A 24,497-nucleotide genomic window follows, 5' to 3' on the forward strand; every position below is an offset into this window, starting at 1 on the left:
AGTGTGTTATCATCTAAAAGTTGTACGTAGTTATACACTCAATACTGCATTTAAATATATTTCAGCATACGATAAAAATATCGTTGCTTTCAAATAAGTAATCTTCTTTACAATTTTATAGTATGTTGGCCTTTTTCATAGTCTTTAACTGTAAACTTCTAGCATTATCTCAGTACATACAAACTGTAACTAATAATGTTCATTGTTCATTTCGATTTCTGAGTTTGTCCTATCACTATTAAAAGTTAATTACTTCCAGTCCATAGTGTATTTTATCTTATATTTATTGTTGGCGTATTTGTAGTGTACCATTAAGTTAGTACATTTCAGGTAATTTACAAAATTTCGGAAGCATGTGCAATTTTATTGTGCATTGTGCAATCAGATTTGCATTTTGCGCCGAGGTTAACAATTAGAATTAACATTATAAAGCTAGTAAATGTTGACGCCAATGCCAGTCATAAATTATTTTGTATATTAATACATTATCGTTATGTGATGTGACACTCATCAATATTCGTAAATTGTTACTTTTATACGCTATTAAAATGTTTCCTCTATATTAGGGGTAATAAATAGTATTTATTTATGAAAAAGGCCGAAGTAAGCTCTAATAAAAATACATGATTATAAAGCAAGTTACGAACTGCAATCTAAAAATGTATTGTGTTACTGCAAAATAGGCAGAGAGTAAATGAAAATATAGTGCCATTGTGCTGGTTCCTTATTAAAATCATTATAAGAAAAACATACATTATAACTCAATTATGTTACAGTCACTTTTCAGTATAATAAAATATTATTTTATACTGTATTTATCGTGGTGTTTTATTGAATTTCATCGACTATCCTAAGGACTATCCGGCATCACTACTAGAAGTCTCTTTCTAAAACTAGCCCTACACAAAATCTCCCACCCGCCGCCTATGATTTAAAGTTTTTTTTTGTAGTTTATATTAATATTTAACATTTAACTATGGAGTGATTAACATAAATGTCACAAGATTTTCTGATAAAACTCACTCGACTCAGATAAATCAGATAGGTCAAACAAAACCTTTGTCAGATCCTCATATTTTGCATGTTAATTTGATGGGGGCCTAAAACCCTGTGCATAAGCTCGCCTATAACGAAAATTATCTGGAATAGAATTTCTGCGATCTAATTCAAAAGTTTAAAAAGTTGACTGGTGTGTTTTTTACATGAAATTAGAATTTAATATTTAGAATAGTAGCAGTACCACGCAGTACCGATTTTACGTGCTCTGTGGTCGGCACTCTGGCACACGGCATCACCATGGGCATCATACACCGCCGCACGGTAATAATATATTACCGTGCCCGCCGCGTTCGCGCCGATCCCTTTTCAACTTGTACATAATTTTGTCGGCCGTTTGGTGTAGTGGTTCAGAACGGACTACTATGCCGAGAGGTCACGGGTTCGATTCCCGGCCGGGCAGAAATTGAAATGATGAATTTTAATTTCTGTGCCGGGTCTGGGTGTGAGTGACTATGTATAATCATAGCTGGGCACCGTTAATCAAATAGTTAACTTCGTTAATCGTTAAACCGTTACTAAAAAAATTAACTTCGTTAAACGTTAAAACGTTACATTTCGGAAGATTTAACGCAAGTTAACGTTAATCGTTAATCCGTTAACACGTGATAATAAAACGAAAAAAATAATTGTATGCAAGGTTCAAATAAATTTAAAAAAAGCTTGTATCGCGAATGGAATTTATTCCGCTTTTATGTTTGCGCTACAAGCTTCCGAAATTATTTGAGCCTTGCATAAGTACAATTATTTTTTCGTTTTAGGACAACAGCATATTTTCAGAATAAAAGCTTGATTTTAAAAAAGTTTTTTTTTATTATAATTTTATTTTACACTTTTTAGTTGTATCTCAATCTCAGAGCCTTGGTACAATTACAATACAATTTAGCACCAAAGTGCTCGAAAAGAAATCCAACAAACCCCAACTCGATAAGTTTACACAGTTTCGTTTAGGAATTCCTATGGCCACCTCCTGACTCCATCATCAGGACCCTGGACATCATCTAGTACTAAAGTGCTCGAAAAGGCAAATCCAACGAACCCAAATTTGATGAGATTCCGCCGTTTCATTTAGGAGTTCCTATGGCCACCTCCTGACCCAACCATCAGACCAGCTCAATGGTACCATAACATTGCATTGTCCTCGTACTTACATAAATATACCAAATTTTAAATAACTGAAACTCGAAAAAATCGAATTGGTGGGACTCGAACCCACGACCTACCGCTTGCCGGGCGACTGCTCTTTCAACTGGATGGACCTGGATGAACCTGTCGAAATTTTCAAGTGTCGTGGGTTTGAGTCCCGCCTTAGGCAGTTCGATTTTTTCAAGTTGTTTATTTAAAATTTAGTTTGAGAAGCGACTCAATTCGCTAATAAATTTTAATAACGATGAGTATACTTTCAGCTCAATCGGTTGAGGAGAACTGGTCTTAAATTCAGTTGCAAGATTTGTCCCACTCATTATTAACAAGTGAAGTCAATATAAAGCTTGTAAATAAATTTAAAAAAGCTTTTTTTATATCGTTGCGTTAGTGATCTGGTTACAAAAACTGTTGTTTTGTGTTCTGGAAGTTCTGGAAGCCCGAACGTACTTGTCAGAACGCGTTTTTCTAGCGTTTTTCAGCGTGCCTGCTGTATCTTTTTGTTAAATAGTAGGTACTGGATTAACGATTAACGGACTTAGGATAATTTAACGGAAGTGTTTGCGTNCTAACATCAATTTTACGATTTGGCCACGATATAAATGAATATTAGTGTTAAATTTGACTTATTACTTATTAATCAATAAACTTAAATGAGAAAAATTCAATAAAAATAAAGAAAAGATACCAATTGAAATAATTATAAAATTTTTCGTTTTCACCCGGTGTAAACACCCACGGGTGGAATGAAACGGGTTTTTATTGGGTTTTTACCCTCATGTGGGTTTTTACCCGGGTGGAAACCCATCTCTAATCCTGATACATAAAGTAAGCCTATTAATTTAACACAGGTACGACTGTACTCAGTGTTGCACTATCAAATGCAATTGAGGCGCCTCTATGCCAGGGTTTTTATGTTCCTGGTCAGGCTATAAAGGAAAATACCCGGGAAGATTATCGTTATGCTATTGATATTGTCTTTGAAAGTGACAGTTGACCATAAACAAATAGTCTAATCTAATCTGTACGAGTACTAACTGACAGTGACAGACATGTATTACTTTTCTCTATGTTCTTGAATTTCTTGATGTCAGTCAGGCATGTCAGGTGGAGATTGTTTTATTTACTTTTCTTCTTTGATGGTTACAAACACATTGTACCTTTTCAGCTAATTTTCATAATTCAAAACTAAGTTGCCTGTACAATTCAATACGACAATATTAACTAAGCCTAACTGGATTATTTAGCAAGCTATTTAAAATGGACGTCGACGTACAAGAAGGTACATCAAATTCATCTGTTTTGCCACTTCCTCCTCAAGGATGGAGTAAAGAAGACAAATATTGTTTTTTGCAAGCTCTTAAATGCAGCAATTCCAGTTCAGCTGACGAAATCATAACTTTTTTTCCTTCAAAATCACCAGAAGAAATAGAAGAAATGATTAATTACTACAAGAAGAGAGTTGCAATGCAAACCCAAGCGAATATCAAAATTCCCACTGCAAAGAAAACATTAAAAAAGATTCCACGTGCCCCCATAGCCAAGTGGGCTAAACTTCTCACAGATTCATTATCTTGTAAGGAGTTGGAGACAGAAACTTCAACTGCTCTTCGTTTAATTGCAGAGTTTGAGAGTATACCTACATCATCAAGTACTGGCACAGTCGATTTTAAAGGTGTTTATCATACTATTGCTAATGCAATGGAAGGGAAAATATTGACAGAGGATAAAACAATAATTGCAATATTAGAAAAATGTATACTTGAAACTGCATTTTCAGGAAAAGCATTTATTAGGAGAAGTGCATTGCGAAATGTTATAAACGCTGTTAACTTGTCTGACAAAGAAATTCATGTATTTCCTAGACCTACAGAAAATCATGAGTTAGCAGCTCTTAGACATTTGAGTTCACAGCGTAAATATAATCCATTAAAAGTTCCTGATACTTTTCTAAAGCCTTCCTTCCAACACGACAGAAATGTATTTATAATTGAAGAAAATGAGGAAGAGCGGCAATTTTTTTTGAAAATGTTAAATAAAGCAACAAAGAACTCAAAATCTGAGAATTAAAAAAGTTGTTGAACTTCTTGTTGTCATTTTACTGAATACTGAATGGTGAAATAATTACTAATGTTATGTTTAAGATCTTATCTTTAAAATAAAGCATGCTGTGACATGACAGGTATTTATAAGTATTGCATTTGAGAATATGAATAAATGTTGCAGTAATCTATTTAATACTTTTTATTTATCTAAGTATGTAGGTACCCCAATAATATTAATTTCACAAAACTTATGAACCTGTACTATTATTGTGCACTGCCCTTTGCTGTCTTTCTTGCTGGTATGAGAGATAGCTAGCAACCAATAGACTTGATGAGATTTTTATTATATTTAAGTTAGAATAAAAGGCTACTTTACAATAAATATAGGTAAGTACACATTTATTGCTTACATTTTAAAGTCGAATCCTATCACCTATTCATGATAAGACCTAAAGTTTAATTTTAACAACAACATTTTTTTACATTATTTTCACTGATTACTTATTATTTGTCTTAAGCTGACTGTAACTACTAGGTTACTCTTAGACCTTATGGGTCATAAAACAGGTCATGAAGTTAAGAACATTATAAATCTAAATCTTTTTAGGGGAAAGTGAAGTTATTTATGTTTTGTTGTGTAATGGTAGTAGAGATAAATGTGCAAACTTCACAAAGCCACAATTAAAAATTAAATAAAGGTTTGGGAGTACATATAGTGAAAATTAATAATCACCTATTGTCGTAAGTTAAAGTAATTTTATTATTTGACTATTTACAAAGCATTAACCATTTAACCATTCAATGAAGCGACTGAAGAGTTTGACTGCGATACTGACGACTCGGTCCCAGAAGCTTGGTTCGTCTTGCGCATCCTCGCTTTGTGCTGTGGGGTAGTCGTCTGTGTCAAATGTTTCAACCTGCCTCTTTTCCCTCATTAACTCATTCACATTACCTGTACAAAAGACATAAATATGAGTTAAATTAAAAAAATTTAAGGCGCGCGCGCACGGGTGTAATGACTAAGTACTTAAGTACCTAGTCACCGTGACAGTTTCGCCCGTATTAACAAACATTACTATGAGGCCTCATAGTGCGCGTGGACGCACTGGGTGGGTGTCACACGAACCAATCACAGAGCTTATTAAACGCTGTGCGTTCGATTTACTGCTTCACTTAAGCAAGCTTCGTTTGTGAATACATGCGTTTATCTCTCTTGTTTCTCTTTAAAAAGGTGTGAAAAAAATACATCTTAGGTACCTACTGTCACGGACAAAAAAGTCACCCGTGCGTCCTTGGAGTTAGTTGTAACACAATAAATTCAGCTAAAAGTCATTCAATATTAGTTAGTTTCAAGTTCTAGTGATGTGGGAGTTGAATACGACGTGAGGAGGTCCTGAGTTCGACTCCCGGGTCGGACATGCAAAGTCAATGTCAATGTCTCCGTAGCTCAGCGGTCAGAGTTGCTGTGGTAGTTGCGCGGCAAGCAAAAGGTCGTAGGTTCTACCTACCTACTTAACTGAGGCAATCAATTTATTCATTTAGGAATAGGTACTCACTAGATAAAATTGAAGAATCACCGGAAATCTGAAAAAATATATGAAAACTATTAGACTATTAGTTATTATTGTACTAATATAAATAAGCACTGTTAAAAATATCATAACTTTTTTAAAGATATTTATGATTCACTGTAACTACACAATACACAATGATTCGGGGGTCTGGTACACGTGAACAGTGGATGCAAACGATCCACAATAACCAAAGCCATAAATTGGATTTAACAAAACATAAATTTATCATTTTATGGCAAAGGTACCAGTGTAGTCCTACAGAACTCGATGGTTCACTTCAGCCTTACGATGCACCAACCTTTCCTCCTTTAATAATCATTTAAAAGTTACAAAAGCTAAAACCACGAATTGGTCGAATTGAATATGACATACTTATGTAAAATCTAATTAATTATAATACTAAGTTCGCGAACTTCGCTGCCGGTTCTTTTTTATTTGGAACTAAGTTAAATTATTAAAAAATTGTATGTAATTAGGTATTACGTATAAAATATTCTTACATGATAGGCTGAACAGCATGAGATCAATATCGCCGCAAGTGCGAACAGCAGTACCCCAACACTTGTCGGTCTCATGTCTCCGGTTCCAATTATCGGTTTGACTCTCCATGACTGTGAACTTGCGGTTTTATATGAGGGCGTGGTTTTGCTTGATTGTAGCGGAAAATCATGCCAGGTAATCACAGGCCATGCGACAAGTGCTTTTAAATAGCTTGCTAATTTAATGTGCATTCGTGTAGCTACCCCTGTAACTTATTATTACATAACTAACATGATTAAAATCATAGAATACCTATATGCACAATACAAAACAAGATCTGTAAATTTAAAATTTATCTGTACGACTTTTTAATAAGGTAAAATTTACCACCTTACATTAGCGCCTACGCGCCACGGGAGTACGCAAAGTAACTTACTTCAATTAGGATACCTAGCTACTTATTTTTGTGGGTATCCTATTCCCACCGCTGCTACCTGGTTTACCTACAGCTTTACCGTCAAAAAACATTAGCACCTGCCTAGATAAGCTTACTGATTGTTACCTATTATTGTAATTAAGCTTAATTAATTTTGAAATCATAGAAATCTAAATCTAGTGGAAAGCTCCACCCACGCAGTGTCTGGGGAAAATATTAAATTTTATCGGTATTTATTTGCTAACAAAGTATTAGTACTACTTAAGTACCTATTTCTCAATACCTTTTGTAGGTTTATTTTAGCCCAAATTACAGAAGGAACCTGCCCAACTACCCACGTTCCACTTTAGGTACCTAGTACTTATACTTATTTTTACCTTACTACTAAGTGCCAGGTAAAATAGTTTTTTTGTGTCGAACATCATAAAATAGCCTCAACAAACACCTAATGTAATTCGGAGGGTAGATGTATTAAAAAGAACTTAAATCTATCTCTATCTTCGTAATAAGATGAATTATTATGATGACAGCATTTTGGAATATCAACAGAGGCACTTTCTACCAGTCAAATAGTGTAAGTAGGTAGGAGTCTGGCGAGTGGTTATATCATTCAGTCCTTCAAAATAATTTTCCCAAAAAAACGTTTTCGAAATTAAAGTACCTAAATTTTTAATGATTTTCCATTTGATTGTACACACATACGTGCATGTCGTTTTCATTATGGCGACCTTGTCGATTCACCAGCGTGTTCCGCATGAAAGAATGGATACAATAGGGTTCTAGATGGTGAATCGGATAGGCGTGGGCTACTGTGAAGACGAGTCATATCCTAACGTAACATTATCAAGTTTTTCTCTGAATTACGTTGATACGACAAAACATGGTCAAATGATTTTTATTACAAGCTTTAAGTAGGTATATTGACTTCAGTATGTGTGGGACAAATCTTGCAACTGAATTTAAGACCACTTCTCAACCGATTGAGCTGAAATTTGGTATACTTATGTAAATACGATGACAATGCAATGTTATGGTACCATTGAGCTGGTTTAATGATGGAGTCAGGAGGTGGCCATAGGAACTCCTAAATGAAACGGCGGAAACTTATCGAGTTTGGGTTCGTTGGATTCGTCTTCCCGAGCACTTTATTGCTAAATGATGACCAGGGCCCAGATTGAGATACCTACAACTAAAAAGTGTAAAATAAAATTTTAATAAAAGAAAACTTTTTAAAAACAAGCTTTATTCAGACATGCAGTTGTACTAAAACGAAAAAAAAATTTATGCAATGGTCAAATAATTTCTAAAGCTTGTAGCGCAAACAGAAAAATAAATTCCATGCGCGATACAAGCTTTCGAAATTATTTGACCATTGCATACAATTTTTTTTTCGTTTTATTATTTGTAAACTCGTGAGGCAGGTATAGGACATGGTTTCTGCCATTTAAGATAATGTAACTCTAAAATGACCGTAACTCCACTCTACATTGATTTCTTAAGTCTCTACGACTTATTCCCGTTGCCCACATTAGGCTTGTCCCCACTAGTGAAGACATCATCATCATTTCAGCCATAGGATGTCCACTGCTGAACATAGAGGCCTCCCCCAATGCTTTCCATGTTGATCGATTGGTAGCGGCCTGCGTCCAGCGCTTCCCTGCTATCTTTATGATGTCGTCGGTCCACTTTGTGGGTGGACGTCCCACGCTGCGTTTTCCGGTACGTGGTAGTGAAGACAACGGGAATTTAATGAAATAATAAATTTTAATTATATTCTTAACAGTGGGGACAAGCCTGAAGGAGACAACTGGAATAAACCTGTCCCTACTATTCTACGTAGTAAAATGTACTAAGTTCCAGCTTGTTAGAACGGTTTCTGAATTACTTATTTATTTTTATTTTGGCGGCGGACTTAATGCGCGGTGGCATTCTGTGTTAGTCAACCACACAATTACATTCTTTAAATAATATTAGCCTTCCTACATCAATTTGAACTTTATGCTGTGAAGGTTCAGTTAAAACCAATGACTTTTATCCTGCTTAAGGGTTAAATTCCTATTCATTGTCTACACAAGAATAACTGGCTTTAAAATCTTTGATTTAATAACAATATCTGTCTGAATCATAAAATCACTACTGTAAGGTATCTTCATAAATACAGTGTGAGTCACGTTAAAGTGTACATATGAAAATAGATGAAACTAGACCTATTTTTATCGACAAAAAAGAGGTCAAAAATTTTTTGAGATTTTTTTAAATTTTTTTATAGAATTTTTCGAACGATCATAGCAAATGTGATAGGGATAGAGACATGCGATTTTTGGTTTTACAAAGGTAATACGATAGAGAATAATACAAAGTAATAAAAACCACCTATTATAGGGGCATTTTTTGGAGAAATTCATCAAATAACCAAAAAAACACGAATTTAAAAGCAGATTTTTTTCAAAAAGTATCATTTTTTATTATTTGTTGGCCTTTTTTGTGTATTTTATGTATTTTTTTAGTATCGCCTATTATTTAGCAATATTACTGTTTTTATCAGGATATACCGCTTAGTTTAAAAGTTATTACGTTTTCTTTACAATAAGTAATTGGAAGAAAAAAAATTCTATAAAAAATTAAAAAAAAATCTCAAAAAAATTTTGACCTCTTTTTTGTCGATAAAAATAGGTCTAGTTTAATCTATTTTCATATGTACACTTTAACGTGACTCACACTGTATACCATNTAAATTTTTAATGATTTTCCATTTGATTGTACACACATACGTGCATGTCGCACGGTGGTCTGAAAATGAAGCTCCCATACCATAGAAACTTAATGTCAGAAATTAATAAATAAAAATATGTATTGTGTTTAGTATACCTCCCTTTGTTTTACTAATATAGTATGAAGGGTATGAGTAGCTCCATGTGTGAGAAAAAAAATATTTTTATTTTTTTTGTATGGAAAAAAACACTTAAAGTGGATTTTTTTTAAACTGAATAGAACTGAAGGGCTGGTACTCACATGAGCTATTGCACCATATACGGCGATCAAGATGACATACAATAATTCTTGTGCCTTTGGTTGCCGCTTTGCATGTACCAAGCTTTGGAAATTTTGAATTTTCGGTAGGTGATCTTTCAAGTCTTTGATGTTATTTTATTAAGTTATTAACCGCTTTCAATACGAGAATAGTATGTAAATTAATACTCATATAACTAGGAATATTTTTAAATAATTTTTATTTTGAAAATATAAAAAAATAAAACATTTAATCATTGAATGAAGTAACCAACTAGTTGGTAACTGACATTGTTATTAGGTACTAACCTGCTAATGACGTTTTAATGAAAATAATAGAAATCAATATTGATTAAATAAACAACTTAAAAAATTGAACTGCCTAATAGGCCAGTAGAATTACATTTGAAATCGGAAATAATTCCTACAATAGATTTTATTGTTTTAATGGCTTCATTTGTTACTCATAGTTAGTAGTTTTGCGGGGCAATCGAATACCGCACTTAGCCTCATGATTGTGCCATTGTGCGCGATTTGTGGTTTATCTTCCTGCTCCAACCACCCCAGATAGGCGAGTAGCCCGTCTAGGCTGCTAAAGGCCTCCTGTCCCTGTTTAGTCTGGTGAGTTAGTTTTTCGATACGTCCGGAACCGCATCTTTTGTTTGCCTGCATCCTTCGCTATTTTTCCATTCTGTGTGGTGTTTTTCTTCTGTTTTGGAACGCAGCCAGTTCCTGATTTGTTACTAAAGACTATCCTTAATTTTCGACTTCGACGGAGATGTGCTTAAGTGGTGGTGGCCCCCGAAAGGGGCGTTTTTTCGGTTTTACGGTTATATCGCGTAAAGGACTTACCCTATCGAAAACTGGTCTTCATGACGGGTGAAGGGCATTTGATCCTGCATTGAATAAGACCAAATTCATAATACATATTATGTATTGGACAAACCGTTCTCGTGCTTATCTTCAAAAAAGTACAAAATGTACGTATAATTATTGACCCTCTCTACGTCCAATGGCTCGTCACTCTCAGGCTCCCAAGCCTTGTAAAGGGCCGAATCAACCAGTTTAACCCTGTCAAGGCTTAAGAGCTGGATGCACCTATCCTTGTTCGTCCCAGTCGTTCCTTAACTGCGGTTACTGCACCTCTTTCTTGCACTCTCCTGAACGACTTTTAGCATACCATACCAGGCATCGATTAGGCAACGTATCGAATGGNTATACCATTTTCTTTAAAATGTAATTTGATTGAGCCTAAGCAATTTTTTTATTCCATACAATGGGAAAGCATTGCAAAAGAAACTGATTTGATACTATAGTTTTTATTTATTATTAATTAATTACGGTACATAAATTATCTAGGGAAAATAGAACTCATTTCTTTGATGCCCCAAAGCCGGAGAAGCCCATGATTTGTGCCAGTTCCGATGAGGCTGGAGCGTCTTCTGGTTCGTCGGTGTCTTGCAGCTTGCGCTTCTTGTCACGGCGTCTTTCCCTACGTAGCTCCTTAACTCTTGCCTCTTCTTCGGCTGCTTCTCTGAGCCTTGTGTCTAGTTCATATTCTTTCTTTTTCTCTTCAAGCTTTCTTTTGTTCATTGCAAATCTGGCTTTAACCTGAAAACGGGAAATTGTAGCCATTAATTTAATTACTAAAGTTTACTCTCAATACTTAATAGAAAGTGTGTAATTTTGACTATTTACTATCCTAAAAATAATTGTTTTTGTTTTTTAATTGTAATTATACTGTAATAAAATGGATTGCATTACAACCCTGAATTGAATAATACATCTGCAAAAATTTCTTATAAATAAATGATAATGTATTATATTTATTACGTTCCAGTGAAGTTCCATACCTGATCTAATGAGCTCCTCTCAATTTTCATGGACATGCCAAGATTCCGCTGATGTTTTTTGCCATTGATGTGATCCAAAAAGTTAATGGAGTCCTTGACGACACAGTCACAGACATTACAGTAGTATCCTCCTGATTGTGACGTTGGTGTGTTTTTGGTTATCACCACACTCTTGCCTAGCTTTGAGTCTAGATCTACTTTGTAGTCTCGCTGTTTTAGAAGCTCTCGTTTTACAGGTGGTGCTGAAATATTGTGAATAGTATGGTTAATAATCTTTACATATTTTATTCAGAATGTCATTGAATTATTTCATTAGAAGAATACTATTTTTAATAAATAAAATCAGTCGTAAATACTAAGAATAGCATTTTTTACCTTTCTTTTTAGATCGTTCTTCTTCCTCTAATTCTGCTTTTAGCCTTTCTGCAGCAATTCTTTCGAACTCGTCTTTGTCCCATTTTCTGCGATGATCATCCGGTCTCATACTCATTTTGATGAAATTACAAGTAGTTGAGTAATCCAAAAACTATACTACTATGTTGTGTGCAAGTAATAGCAAATGAATAAACTTGATTTAATACTTCTTTGCGATAAAATACGAGGGCATTCCACAACAATACACAAATTGATAAAATGACAATTGCATGACATTGACAGCTAGCTACGCAAGTATGACGTTTGTTTTTTTTTGTTAATCTATACTCTATGCCAACCTAAGATTTGGCCAAGGAACTTATATCCTTGGATTTGGCAATGAAATGAAGCTCCTCAGCAGAGGCGAGTTTTCAAAGGCACACCTATCAACTCGAAAAGGGATCCGTAGGGAAGGGAACCGACGAACCGTATTGCGAAGCGAACTTATCGCCTTTCGCCTCGTCTCGCGTCAATCTGAAACGTCAGTATTTATCATGTATTTATGCGCAAACATAGCGCCCTTCCTTCAGTAAAAGTCTTTTTAAGGACGTCAAACGTGGTTTATATTGGAACTAAAGATTTAGTTAACGTTAACCGAGGTCTTAACTGGGACACTTATGTTGTCCAACTATAACGATCAGCAGCGCCTGTTCATCACCTCGGCTACGGTGTGGGCGAAGCCGCGCTTAAGGTACCTACGGCTCGCTGACTGCTGGGCTGGCTGGTTAACAGTTGACCGCTCATTGACTACCATCACCACTAGAGGCACCAGAAAGTGTGTCATGCATGTAACTTAATTATTTTGATTAGTCAAAAACTCAGTTGAGTTCTGTATAAAACTAATTACAAGCTTAATTACCTATAGGTAAGGTACTTAGACATAATATCTATTTATAATTTGTATCGGCCATTCCTGCGTGGGAGGGGTGAGAAGGGCACGGGTGGACAAAGAGACGTAAACTTGGGTACAGAGAGCCGCTGCAATCTCGCGGACGAATGACGAGCCGCAAGCTCGCGGAAGCCAGTCGAAAAGCTTCAACTACCCCAACGCGTGCAGAGTCATTTCCCATATGATCGGGCCGTGATTGCACCGGCGATGGTGGTTGAAGCTTAAGCGCGGGGATGGTGAGCCGTAGGTAAGCTAGTTTACCAACCACCCATGCAGCGCAGTTTGTGAGCTTGTCCCACAGATATGGAGCTTGTCCCAAGACGAGGCGTTTACGTTACGAATCCAGTATGGAGTTTCATACCATGATACTGAACGGCTCGAGTTGATACGGTGAAGTACGATCCCTTTCCGAGTTGATATGTGTGCTTCGTCCTATATAGCAAGTAGGTAATGTGTACGGTGCCGCGCCTTCAAAGCTATAACTTAAGAAATACCTATACCTACTACTATTCAGTAGGTATAACATTAATAAAAAATAGCCCATCATCCATAGTTAGAAAATTAATTTTGAACCCAATAACTAAGCATACAAATTTTTTCAAGGTTTCAACACCCACACAATATGATAAAAAAAATGTTCTTAAACTCTGTTATTAGATAGGTATAAATTAAACGAGCATTTATATTGAACATTTTTTTTATTGTCTTTAACTTCAAGCAAATAACTTTTCATAAATCAGCTTCCATTCAGTCCACCGCTGGTTTCAGTTTGTTTTTATTAAGATAAATGTTAAACAGGCCCGAGTGATACCGACATACCGCGGAATACATTTGTAAGTGGAATATACGAGTCATAGACAAGTAGGGGTTAATGCGGTGCGATTTGGGACAAGAAGCCTGACGAAGTGTCGTCATGAGTGGAACGAGCGCGGCCGCCCGACTGTGACACATGGCAAGGCCGTAACATTATTATGACGAGAAATTTCTTCATTTTGCCCTTTTTGCCGTTGGGATAGCCGTTATCTATCATACCCTGTGTAATCTAGCTCGGCTATACTTATGCTTCTACGGCTGCCTGTGACGACTGTATTTTTTGCGCTCATTTCTCACGGACGTGTCCGATGGATTTGTTAGGTGTATCTATTCGTCGAAATTGCCTCATTTTTATTTCAATTTGGTACGAAATGATAAATGAAAGAAAAAAGAAAAACTGTAGGTCTTTTAGTTAAAGGTAAATACAATACTTAGGTACATTAGTTTAGTAGTTAATTGCGTACTCTCTGAGATTGTAAAAGGTTTACTTAGTTCCCTTCCAGAGATAAGTAAACTTAGTAAAATTCCCATATTTGGCTGTAGGTATATATTTTTCTGTACATTTTCTTAAAAAGCCACGAGTATGCATTACCTTCAGCGTACCCTCAGTAAGGGCTGTCCTCAATACCTTCGGCGCCGGCGAGGTTCGTTTTTTCAGCCGCTTTCGATGTAAATTGCATAGGTCTCGCGAGGCGAGCCGACGCGCTGCTCTGTCCGACACTCGTAATACAAAGTAACTTTTGCGCTCAAATACAGCTGGAACTCATCAACTGCAAGGTAGATCATGAAAAAGGCACTTATTTTTGCTTTCACCATAAAATATGTAATTTTAAATAAGGTATAGATAGAGCTCATTACTCTGAAGCTCTAGCCTCTAAGCATAAAACCGCACCTCTCCGTTTCATACTCGTAAATATGTAGGTATTAAGTACGAATATGTTCAACAAGTAACTAATTTTACAAGCAATTAATCTAATGCGCCCGATCTGAAATTGCTACACGAATTAAAGGCAGGCCAGGCGTAATGCGGCGTAAATTTAAATTTGAATACGGATGAAATCTCGGTTTCCTCTGGGAGGTAAATTCTAATGGCGAATTTAAAGAGAAAACAACAACATGTTGAATAGGCACAGTCGCCGGTGAATCGCGTGAACAACGAACATGTCTCGAGGGAATTTGCATGAATTATATAGGTGTTGTGGACAGAGGTACGGGACTATGCTTCCGGCTGTTTCTGCTTCGGTAAACTGCTGCTGCACGAGATAACTTCGTTTATTGACTTTGTTGCGAATGTTCGAGCACGTTTGCTCGCTGTTAAAGATTCATCAGTGACCTATTGAACACTTCATACTTCAAATTGGCCGCAACTGTATTTCAGGATTACTAGGTAGGCTAAGCTAAGAGTAGGTACGTTGTTATGACCAATTTTCAGCGTTTGTAATTGCTACTCGTACATGTTACTAATAATGAAAGTAATGAAAATGGAGAGCATTTACTTAATTTATTTAGATTTAAGCTTACTCTAAGAGAAAGACCAACTGAAACATTGTAAGTAAAACGACGAATTTATCCGTCGTAAATTGAAATGGCTGCATACCGGATGTAAGGTAGGTATTTGAAACAATTTTGAAGTGGAATTTTCTCAATATCGTAGAAACCTTGACTGGCTGTCATTTTCTCTCGCTTCTCTTGGTTGAAGAAAACCTCCGAGTCAGCAGGTAGATTAATTAAATAACTACCAAGGTAGTATGTGGTAGATCACGAATGTAGATTCTCTATAATTTTAAACACGCTAGGATTATATTAAGATTAGACGTAGCACACATAGAAAATGAGATAAGGTAAACTAAGATGGATCAATTAGCATTACTTATGTCATTTATAAATACGAGTATTTGTATGTACGAGTATTAATATGCGCGTTCAAGTTAAAAGCTCCGGAAAGCTCGCGACTTCCGCGGAACGTCACCAAAAGTGCAGACTATAAATAATAGCAGAAAGAGAGAAAGCAAAAGGGTAAACAAAACGAAGGCAAGTGCAGTGTTATTATCATCATCATTATCATCATTTCAGCCACAGGACGTCCATTGCAGAACAATAATCGAGATAATTTTTATTGTCGTTTCATCATAATTTCAGGCCTTGGATGGTCATTCCTGGACTAAGACAATGATTTTCAGATGGGTTGGATGGAAGCGGATTGCATTCATTGGTTTTAGTCATAACTATTTTAACACAAATGAATGAAATGGTATGAGGGATAGCAATCCGTTCTTATTAAAAATCAACTAATTTGAATAGCTTAATTTGTTTTAATGTGTGTATTGTACCTATACCTACTTTTATTTCCATCAATTCTGTAATACTTACTCTACATGCAGATGTTATGGTTATTGGTCGCAAAAATAAAATCCAATAAGTATAAAATGAAGCATTCAGAATGGCGATCCTAACAATAAAAAACAAATGGAAAGGTTCACAAAAACGACAAATTGTGTTGTGCCATCCTCGAACCAGTTTTTTAAATTCCCCTTATTTTACCGACCATAAGAATATGTACCTACCTATCTATCTATGGCTATAAAATTGTTTTTCAATATTTTTCACGAAGTTTATCTACCTACACAATATTAGGAAGAAAATTAGACAAACTTGCTTAACCTCCTATCACTAGATAGGCATAGTTAACTACCAAGTAGTCACCTAAGTACTCAGCGTGATTACCAAATGTTAATAAACTCTAGTCTCAACCAGGTACTTACATGAACCTCGGTAATGGCTATTTGCAATGGGCCTTATCGAATTAATCGCATCGGTTACGTCTCGGCGGAATCTCAACGACGTTACACCAAGCACAGTCAGCTTCAAAAATACACACACGTAATGTCTTGTGGGTGTTAATATTTATGGCAACATATACAATATTATAGTGAAATGAGTCCATCCACATTTGATACTCCAAGCCCAAAAAGAAAATATCGTTATGAAAACTACTGAAAAAGTTCAGCAAACAAAGATGTATTTATTTTACGGTTAATGTGATAAATTGAAAATTATTAATAATAACCGGTTATTATGAATAATTACCGACAGTCGCGGTAAAAGTGATAAATTAATCACATTTAACAGTGATTATTTAATAATTCAACCTTAGTACTAACAAATTTCATAAAATAGAACAACATCTTGTGTATGTGCTCGTGTACAGCCAAACTTTTGAACGTTTTGATATCATATATTAATATAATTTGGCATAATGAGTTTGGAATGTTTCTTGCATAATATTACTTTTCCATGATGCCTATAACATAATGTTTTGATTTAAAGTGAAAAATAGGTTAAGGTGCGGCGGGGGGGGCCCTTGGCCACCCCTAAGCCGCCTATTTAGTTTTATACACACATAAATGACCTCATATTAATCACATTTACTAAATCATGCGGTAATTATTCGTAATAACCGGCGATTATTCATAATTTTCACATTTATCACTTTTACCGTAACATTTACACCAATAATAATTGTGATAATAGGACTCCTCTAGATTCGAATGTTAGTCGGAATAAGTAAGTTTGTGAGATTGACAGATTTTATTCAAGCGAACTGTAGCCAACAGGTAGGTAGACCAGGTTACAGGGTCTAGCGAGTCATGAACAAGACTTTGGACTTCAAAGACATCTCTCCCAATACGTGAGGTTTCCTTTTCACTGAAACCTCTGCATGAATGAGTTTGCATCAGACCAAAACCTCATCATGATCTGAGTTTGTATCAGATTTTCACTTGAAATCAATGATAGACTAAATTAAATTACTTTTAGTGGCGTTAGAACTAAACCAATAACGCAGCTGATAGTTATGAAATATATTGTTTCGCATCCACATAAGTACATACTCATGTATGTAATATGTAAGTAGTGGCATGGTTTTGTATTGGCTTGACATTGCGAACGCGAACTATCTATCATATTTTACACATTGATACTCGCTGTGGAACGTCAATAATGTAATACTGGCACGACATTATTCCGCTTATTTCCCAACGGTTCTGTCTCATATTTCGTTGCAAAGACTGCATGCATAAAAGCATTGTTAGCATAAATGGCTTAGATGTCTAGCCCAGAGGGCAACCTAGCAATATTGTGGAAGGAAAATCTTGTTTTCGAGCAAGTAATAATCGGTAGAATATTTAATTAAATCACAGCGAAGCGACATTGCAATGCCAAGTGGTGGAACTAAGGAACGAAAGCTAGTATTGTACATTGATGTGGCTGATTTTTAACAACCTAAATTCTTTAAAATAACGAGAGCCATTTTGTGACAGACACAAAATATAGGTCGCCATTCTGGAAAGGCTGCATGTCTCGATGAAATTCTGTAAGTGCATGCCCATGTACTCTATCTTCGACGTCTGGTTACAATTTCTCTTCTAGGATAGTAACCACGAGGCTCTCAGAGTCGGAGTCATAGAATCTTAGCATAAATACTATGTGCTATGGTGGTACTGTAGAAAATTTGAGTTAGGCGCTTAAAACTATTTCATTTGACAATTCATGAAAGAAAATGTAGGCCTACTTTTCCTCTCGACGAGTATATTCGTAATAATCTTAGTTATCTAGAGCTAATGATTTTTAAGAAAGTTACTGGAAAACGGTACAATCATTATTTAGATAACAAAAAGGAAATTTCAACTTCAGCGAGAAAACTCAGCTTACATTTCCGATCGATTTTTGTATGACTTTGGGTGCTATGATTGACTTCCTTCGTAACCGCTTAAAAAGGTTTGTGTCTACATTGAAACATTTCTCATTGAAAAATATGATCGTGACGTTGATAAATGAAGAAAATCCATTTAATAAAGTGCGTGGCGCAGGCTGTACGCGTCCATAAATTATATGCTTTGTAGGTTTAGTTGTAGGTAGAATATAAATGTCTTGTGGCACTTTATGTGCTCTTATAAAGTTGGAGCTGTAACAACTAGTTAGTACTTAATTTAGGTCACCTTGCTGGCAACTAATGTCGTGAGCGGATCTCGTGTGGCAGAGGAAGGAAGCGTGCCTCCCATTTGTGAGGTAGAGCGCGGATGTGGAAATAGGGAGATGAATTCTCCAACTATACATGTCATTTGGAATTGTACGCTTAGAAAATGTGGCTTTTTGAGCATTTAGTAATATCAAAAGTCATTAAATCGAGTTTCTTTTTACAATGGTGTGCTTACTTAAAACCTAAATAAACTAGTTAACTGGAGTTCATAAACTCTCGTGGTAAAGTTGCAGTCAGTGCTTAGAGTTAGTTTTTTTAATTAAGTACTTACATACAAAGTTCTTTCGAACATTGGAAGTGAATTTCAAGATTTCTGGGCGCAGAAACAAAACTTTTGCTTTTATCTGAGCGTGCGATTGGTTCTTTGTTCGTATTTTCGCTGAAACTCAGTTTTTCTAAAGCCATTTACCTTATTAGGTTAACAAAGAGGGTTTGGTAAGCTAGTTTATTTATAGCCGGTGGATGGAATCCAACCATTCGGAATAGTTCCATTTACAAAATGATCATCAAAGTATAGGTGTTTTAATATCTAAATAACACAAAAAAAGGCACCACATGAGGGCAAGGTAATAATATTATTATAAGTGGGCAAAACCTTAAAGTATGTTATTTTTGCTACTGACATACTTTACAAGGTGTTCCAGCGATCAGCTTTCAATTGAATGATGTTGGTTGTTGGAGCAAGTAGATACTGGAGTGCTTAGTATGAAGCTATTCGAAGCCGATATTGAAATGTTGTTAGCAACTTTGTAGTTTCAGTGCAGCGAGTTTGAGGTGCACGAGTAGTACTTACGTGATGCTTGTATGACAAGTTTTGAGAGTCCTGTTATATTAAGATATTATCGTGGAAATGTTAAGCTACGAAAGAGGAAAGTTTACGATGTGAAATCGATTCAATCGACTATCTATTGTACACATTAATAATTAAAAGTGATTGATGATATAAAAATAAAATAAATAAATTTAGGTTTTTATAAATAGTAAACAGCAAGTAAACATGTTGAAAGCTTTTTGGCTGGAAATCTCTCGAATATAGAAAATCCTTTGTAAAAGCTCCGTAAGTATATTCGGTGGGTTTTCGATTAATCTTTTTGTATATGAGATTTCAGTGGGCGTCGGAGGATTATTGGGGAAAGCTACAGTTCAAAAGTAAAATAATGAAAATATGAAGGTAGTCGCTGATCTCACACATTCACATTCTCTTGCACAATAACACTTAATATTGAACAGAACTATGTAATTAATTATAAGGTTTAATAATTGTATACATCTATTGAAGAGCGGACCCTCCAAACACAGGCATTTTTTGCTTAAATGGAGGCTCCAATCTACTTATAAACTAAAGAAACCTTGTAAACGAAATAAAATTATTTTATTATTTTATTTTATTTATTATTATTATTATTGTCCCTGCCGGCCTTCCATTGTTCTCAGATAGCGTCCGCTTAGGACAACAATCTGGGGAGATGCACGGACGATGTTCCCCGAACGTTTGTACTAAAATCATATAGGATCTAAAGTACTACCTTAGTCACGTTAGCTAAGCAACCCGACTTAAACTAGAGTTGTATATCTTGCCAATGAACAATTCGCGTTCATTGGGTAAATTAATTGTGAAACAACAAGAGTTGCTGCCAAGAAGCTTAGTCGAGCTTTGAAGCAATCCGGATCGCCTAATATGTTTACCTGATCAATTACTCGGTGTCTACATTGCGATTTATACAGTCGTTTGGAAATAGCACTTTTATGTGTTAACCATACATTTGAAATGGTTGTTGATGTTTTCCTTAGCTTAGTTATGGATATGTTCGTAAAGTAAAGAAAGAGAATAATATTTTTAAGAAACAAATTGCAATTTGCGAGATATTTACAAAAAAGCATTCAATGAGAAATGTTTAGCGGGATTTTCAGGGTTCGTGCCCATTTAATTTAATATTTCTTCGACGTCATTTTATTATTTTATTACAGATACTTTTATGAAGATGCTAAATTTTATTATTTGACAACTAAGCCAAGATTTAATAGAAAACGCGGACACCAACCAGCTGTTTACGCGGCCATAATGAATGTAAGTGGTGAACGATAAAGTAGAATAGAGGCCATAGAAATACACGATTAAGATTTATGGTCTGTATTTGGTTTGTAAAGTTGTAATTGATGGCATTGCACACATTGTCAACGGAATTGTTTGTTTAGCGTTTTACTGTTTCTATTTGGACAGTATGTTGAATATCCAGTAATAAATCGCGAATAGTTGGGCCATTTTGTTTTCGTTTGTATGCGGCGGGGTTAGCGGCGGAGGCGCGGGCCCGCCCATACATCCCGAGCCTTCTGTTATGGACCATTACCAGCGCATTACTGCGCTTATATGAAAATTACCAACGATACAATTCCAACAAAAGGAACGTGAAAATACCTATTCCCTAATTCGCGACGTCGTTGAATGTTCTTTTGGGTATTTTGACGGAAAATCATCTTGCGACGCGACACGATTGCTTTGTTTTTTTATGTTCTTATTAAACACAAATGATATCTGTTTATGTGTTAAAAAACTTACTTAACTGAAATTGTGAACATCTAGTCTAACGAATAGTCGCGAATTCCTAAGTACCTAACTTCTAAGAAACTTTCAAAGTTCTGTACTGAAACGAAAAAAATCTTGTGGGCGCTAATTATAACAGTTCGGCCTTCTTTCCCAGACGGTCATAAGTTACACCATTCGGAAGTTTTTTTCATTTTAGCTCGGAGAGAATTTGTAAAGTTTTATTCGTCATCATTCTGCGAACGAAGTGGAAAACAAGGCAATCACAACTTGGTCCGGAAGGCGAAACTTTCTGTGGAGTCTGAGGCAATTGAGTACATTGTGCCACGGAGAGCTCACGTCATTGCAGCCGTGACAAATGGCGGCTAAGATGTAGGTTTAGGCAAACGCCGAAGTGAAATACCGAACTATCTGCCGAGTTGTTCGCCCACTCAATAAATAGTGTACTAGTTTATTTGTGTAGGGCGGTGGGGGTTGGAGCTGAGCCTCAAGATGTCTGGCAGCCGTATACAGCTGATGAGTATCAGTTGTCAAACAACATAATTACTTATAACGAGTAAGTACTAATTAATGTTTGTGCCCATAGATAGAGAACAGCGGCGTCTTATATTTAGATAGTTTTGGATTGGTATTTATTTCGGTCTACTGCCTTAATTTTCTGAATAACTCGAGCGAATAGGTTCCTATTCCAACTGTAAAATTGTGTTTCTATTTGTTAATGTAAATAATCTGCGGAAGACGGCATAGCTTCTTATTTAATAGTAACATGAGTTATTTTGAAACAAAAATGTAGAGTCGTGATGTAGGTACTGTAACAGTTTTTTGCTAAGAATCTTCATTACAAACCATCCTGGTTGTATCTGTGTAGGTAGGAACCCATTCTCAAGCTAAGTAATTCAGGCAAAAGCACCGACATAGTTTATGCCCAGCCTTGAATGTTGCCATCTCAGAATGTAAAGCGGCGGCGGTAGCGATGTAAATGGATCGGGGATGTAATTGCACGTATAAAATATCAATTTGGCGAGTGCCTGTCACCTGCGACCCGGGATTAAGCCATCTACACAATTCCTCTTAATATGCAAATGAGGCCCCTTACATTATGACGGCAAACTTGATGCTCCTTCGAAACAGTTTTCTGGTTTCGTGGAGCTACTGTCTCTTGTGAAAGAAGATTATCTTTTTGTAGAATTTCTGTAGAATTAAGGAATTGTACCTGTATTCAGCAATGTTCATAGATAGGTACAATATTTAACGACAGTCAATGTAGTAGAGTTTTGACTTGAAAACAAGGCTATATCAGGTTTCATGTGTATGAGTCACGTAAAGACAGTTTTTGTAAAGAATACAAGCAAATCCACGTATCTAACTACAAGCAATCAGCTGTTATTTTGTATATGCCATTCTGCTTTGTTAAGGGCCGAAGGTAATGTATTATTTACTCGAGGGGCATCACGTACCGTGCTAATGTGGGTATGTGTCTTTGTTCTCGTTTCGCAAGTTGCGCCTGAATATTACTTTAATGGCATGCGTTAATGGTTTGAAAACGATTTGTAAATCTATAGGAACATCGCTTCAAAGAGCATAGTTTTGAAACACAATGAGACAATACGAATAGTGCTGTAGCGCTAAAGGCAAATGCCCCGCATTCCTTCAGATCCAGTGCCAATAGAAATCGAATCTCACTCCTGTTCATTCAGGGACAAGTGATATGCTATGGGCTTTACTGCAACGGTGCGCAAATGTATGCTGTTTGTATTTATTGTCATAGCCACGAAGCGTGGCGTGCAGTTTGAGTAAAAAGTCTTCAAACACAGCTGCGACGTATCGACCGATTGGAATCTTGGGGAACAAAACGGTTACTATGCATAGCTCTTCCAGTTTTTCTAAAGTATTTGTTAATCATACAAGCACATAGGCCAAGTGGACTAAAATACTNAAGAGCATTTAAGTAGAAGAACCAGTTAAGTTATCTTTTATTACGAGTAGCTTCAGGTTTAAACCTTAAGTTGCAGTAAGTATGATTGTCTATAACAAAGGGTTTCGTATGAATAATTAAAACTAACCATTATATAAGTAGTAGTTGTCTCACCTGTTATGGGTTTCTGTTATCAATGCCTATTCTAATTAATCGATAAAATATTCCTCGCTATATTTAAAATTGATTCATTTTATTGCTCGTCGGCACGGATAGCCCAATAAGGTCAATAAAGTGTATTTAATTTTGCGGCCGCGTAATCATCACAACGGTACAACTATATCCACAAATTGCTTGGGCCGGGCACCTTAATTACCTCGAGGCAAACACAACAATACAATCAAGAGTGCGTGATAAAAATACTGAAAAGGTTTTATCGCCCCTTATTTTAATCGCTTTTTAAAGGCCTAAAAGCGAATAGCTGTTTTCATTACAGCCGCACTGTCTATACAGAGCTGGCTTAATTCTTTTTTCGTCGACCAATTCTAAAGCTTTTCAGATATAAAACGACGAAAAATGTGTCATACTCATTACACGGCTATTACGCTCGTTTTTACTCTTTATGTTTCTTTAAAATGTTCCAAATTTTATTCAGCGGAGGTAAAAATTAAATTATCATAGCAATTTTACCATTCATGATTTCAGAATGAATTTAAGAACTTCAGCGTTACATGTTTTTAGTTAATGAACATTTTATAAAAATCGGCATTCCTTTTGTGTTTTGCACCATTCATTGACGCTTAGGCAAATGTTTGCGGTCTGGCTGGCGCAAGGATTTTAGGTACTTGTCTGTATCTATTATTAAACTGAACTACATGCGGAATCTTCGGAGAACCTTTGTTTCCTAAATTCCTATGCATGATTTTGTATTGTGTAACGCTAAGATATATTTTATACGTAAAGTACAGGTAGGGAAAATCTGATATAACAATAACTGAGCTTACTCGAAAAGGATAATACAATAACAAAGATAAATGTCCTATATCCAAATTTCCTAGGAGGATTATCGGAGGAATATTACCACCAACGTAAAAACTTGAAGGATTACACGCGTATAAATAACTCAGCGTGAAAATAACAATATCGCGTGGAATTCCTTGGTAATTTTTCACTCGACTGTCAAATGCTCGTAAAAGATATTGGAAACAATTTGAGCGATCTCTTGCCCCCACCGACGTAGGGATGAGACGTCTTTTATAAAAGAAATATGAATAGCGATCGCTTACCGGA

The 24,497-nt window shown here is 35.9% G+C and overlaps 2 protein-coding genes across 2 annotated transcripts; one reads left to right on the top strand and one right to left on the bottom strand.

The window, feature by feature from the left end:
* The first annotated feature begins 3,289 nt into the window (after positions 1 to 3,289).
* Positions 3,290 to 5,192, top strand: LOC114360463 (uncharacterized). The gene has a single exon (XM_028315183.1). The coding sequence runs from the start codon at positions 3,460 to 3,462 to the stop codon at positions 4,267 to 4,269; it is 810 nt and encodes a 269-aa protein (XP_028170984.1). The 5' UTR covers positions 3,290 to 3,459; the 3' UTR covers positions 4,270 to 5,192.
* Positions 5,193 to 11,046: 5,854 nt separating this feature from the next.
* On the bottom strand, positions 11,047 to 12,225 carry LOC114360467 (zinc finger matrin-type protein 2). The gene is made up of 3 exons (XM_028315187.1): positions 11,972 to 12,225; positions 11,597 to 11,838; positions 11,047 to 11,354 (listed from the first exon to the last, which is right to left on the bottom strand). The coding sequence occupies exons 1-3, from the start codon at positions 12,084 to 12,086 to the stop codon at positions 11,115 to 11,117; spliced, it is 597 nt and encodes a 198-aa protein (XP_028170988.1). The 5' UTR covers positions 12,087 to 12,225; the 3' UTR covers positions 11,047 to 11,114.
* Between the last annotated feature and the right edge of the window lie 12,272 nt (positions 12,226 to 24,497).

This window comes from Ostrinia furnacalis, unplaced genomic scaffold, assembly GCF_004193835.3.
Source record: "Ostrinia furnacalis isolate ACB-3 unplaced genomic scaffold, ASM419383v2 OfSCF5051, whole genome shotgun sequence".
In the NCBI taxonomy this organism is placed as follows: Eukaryota; Metazoa; Arthropoda; class Insecta; order Lepidoptera; family Crambidae; genus Ostrinia; species Ostrinia furnacalis.

Excerpts from the sequence above, each read along its gene's own strand:
- LOC114360463 (XM_028315183.1), top strand. The coding sequence starts at position 3,460 with ATGGACGTCGACGTACAAGAAGGTACATCAAATTCATCTGTTTTGCCA.
- LOC114360467 (XM_028315187.1), bottom strand. The coding sequence starts at position 12,086 with ATGAGTATGAGACCGGATGATCATCGCAGAAAATGGGACAAAGACGAG. Across the intron at positions 11,839-11,971 it reads AGAACGATCTAAAAAGAAAG|CACCACCTGTAAAACGAGAG; the intron begins GTAAAAAATGCT and ends ACAATATTTCAG. Across the intron at positions 11,355-11,596 it reads AGAGGAGCTCATTAGATCAG|GTTAAAGCCAGATTTGCAAT; the intron begins GTATGGAACTTC and ends TCCCGTTTTCAG.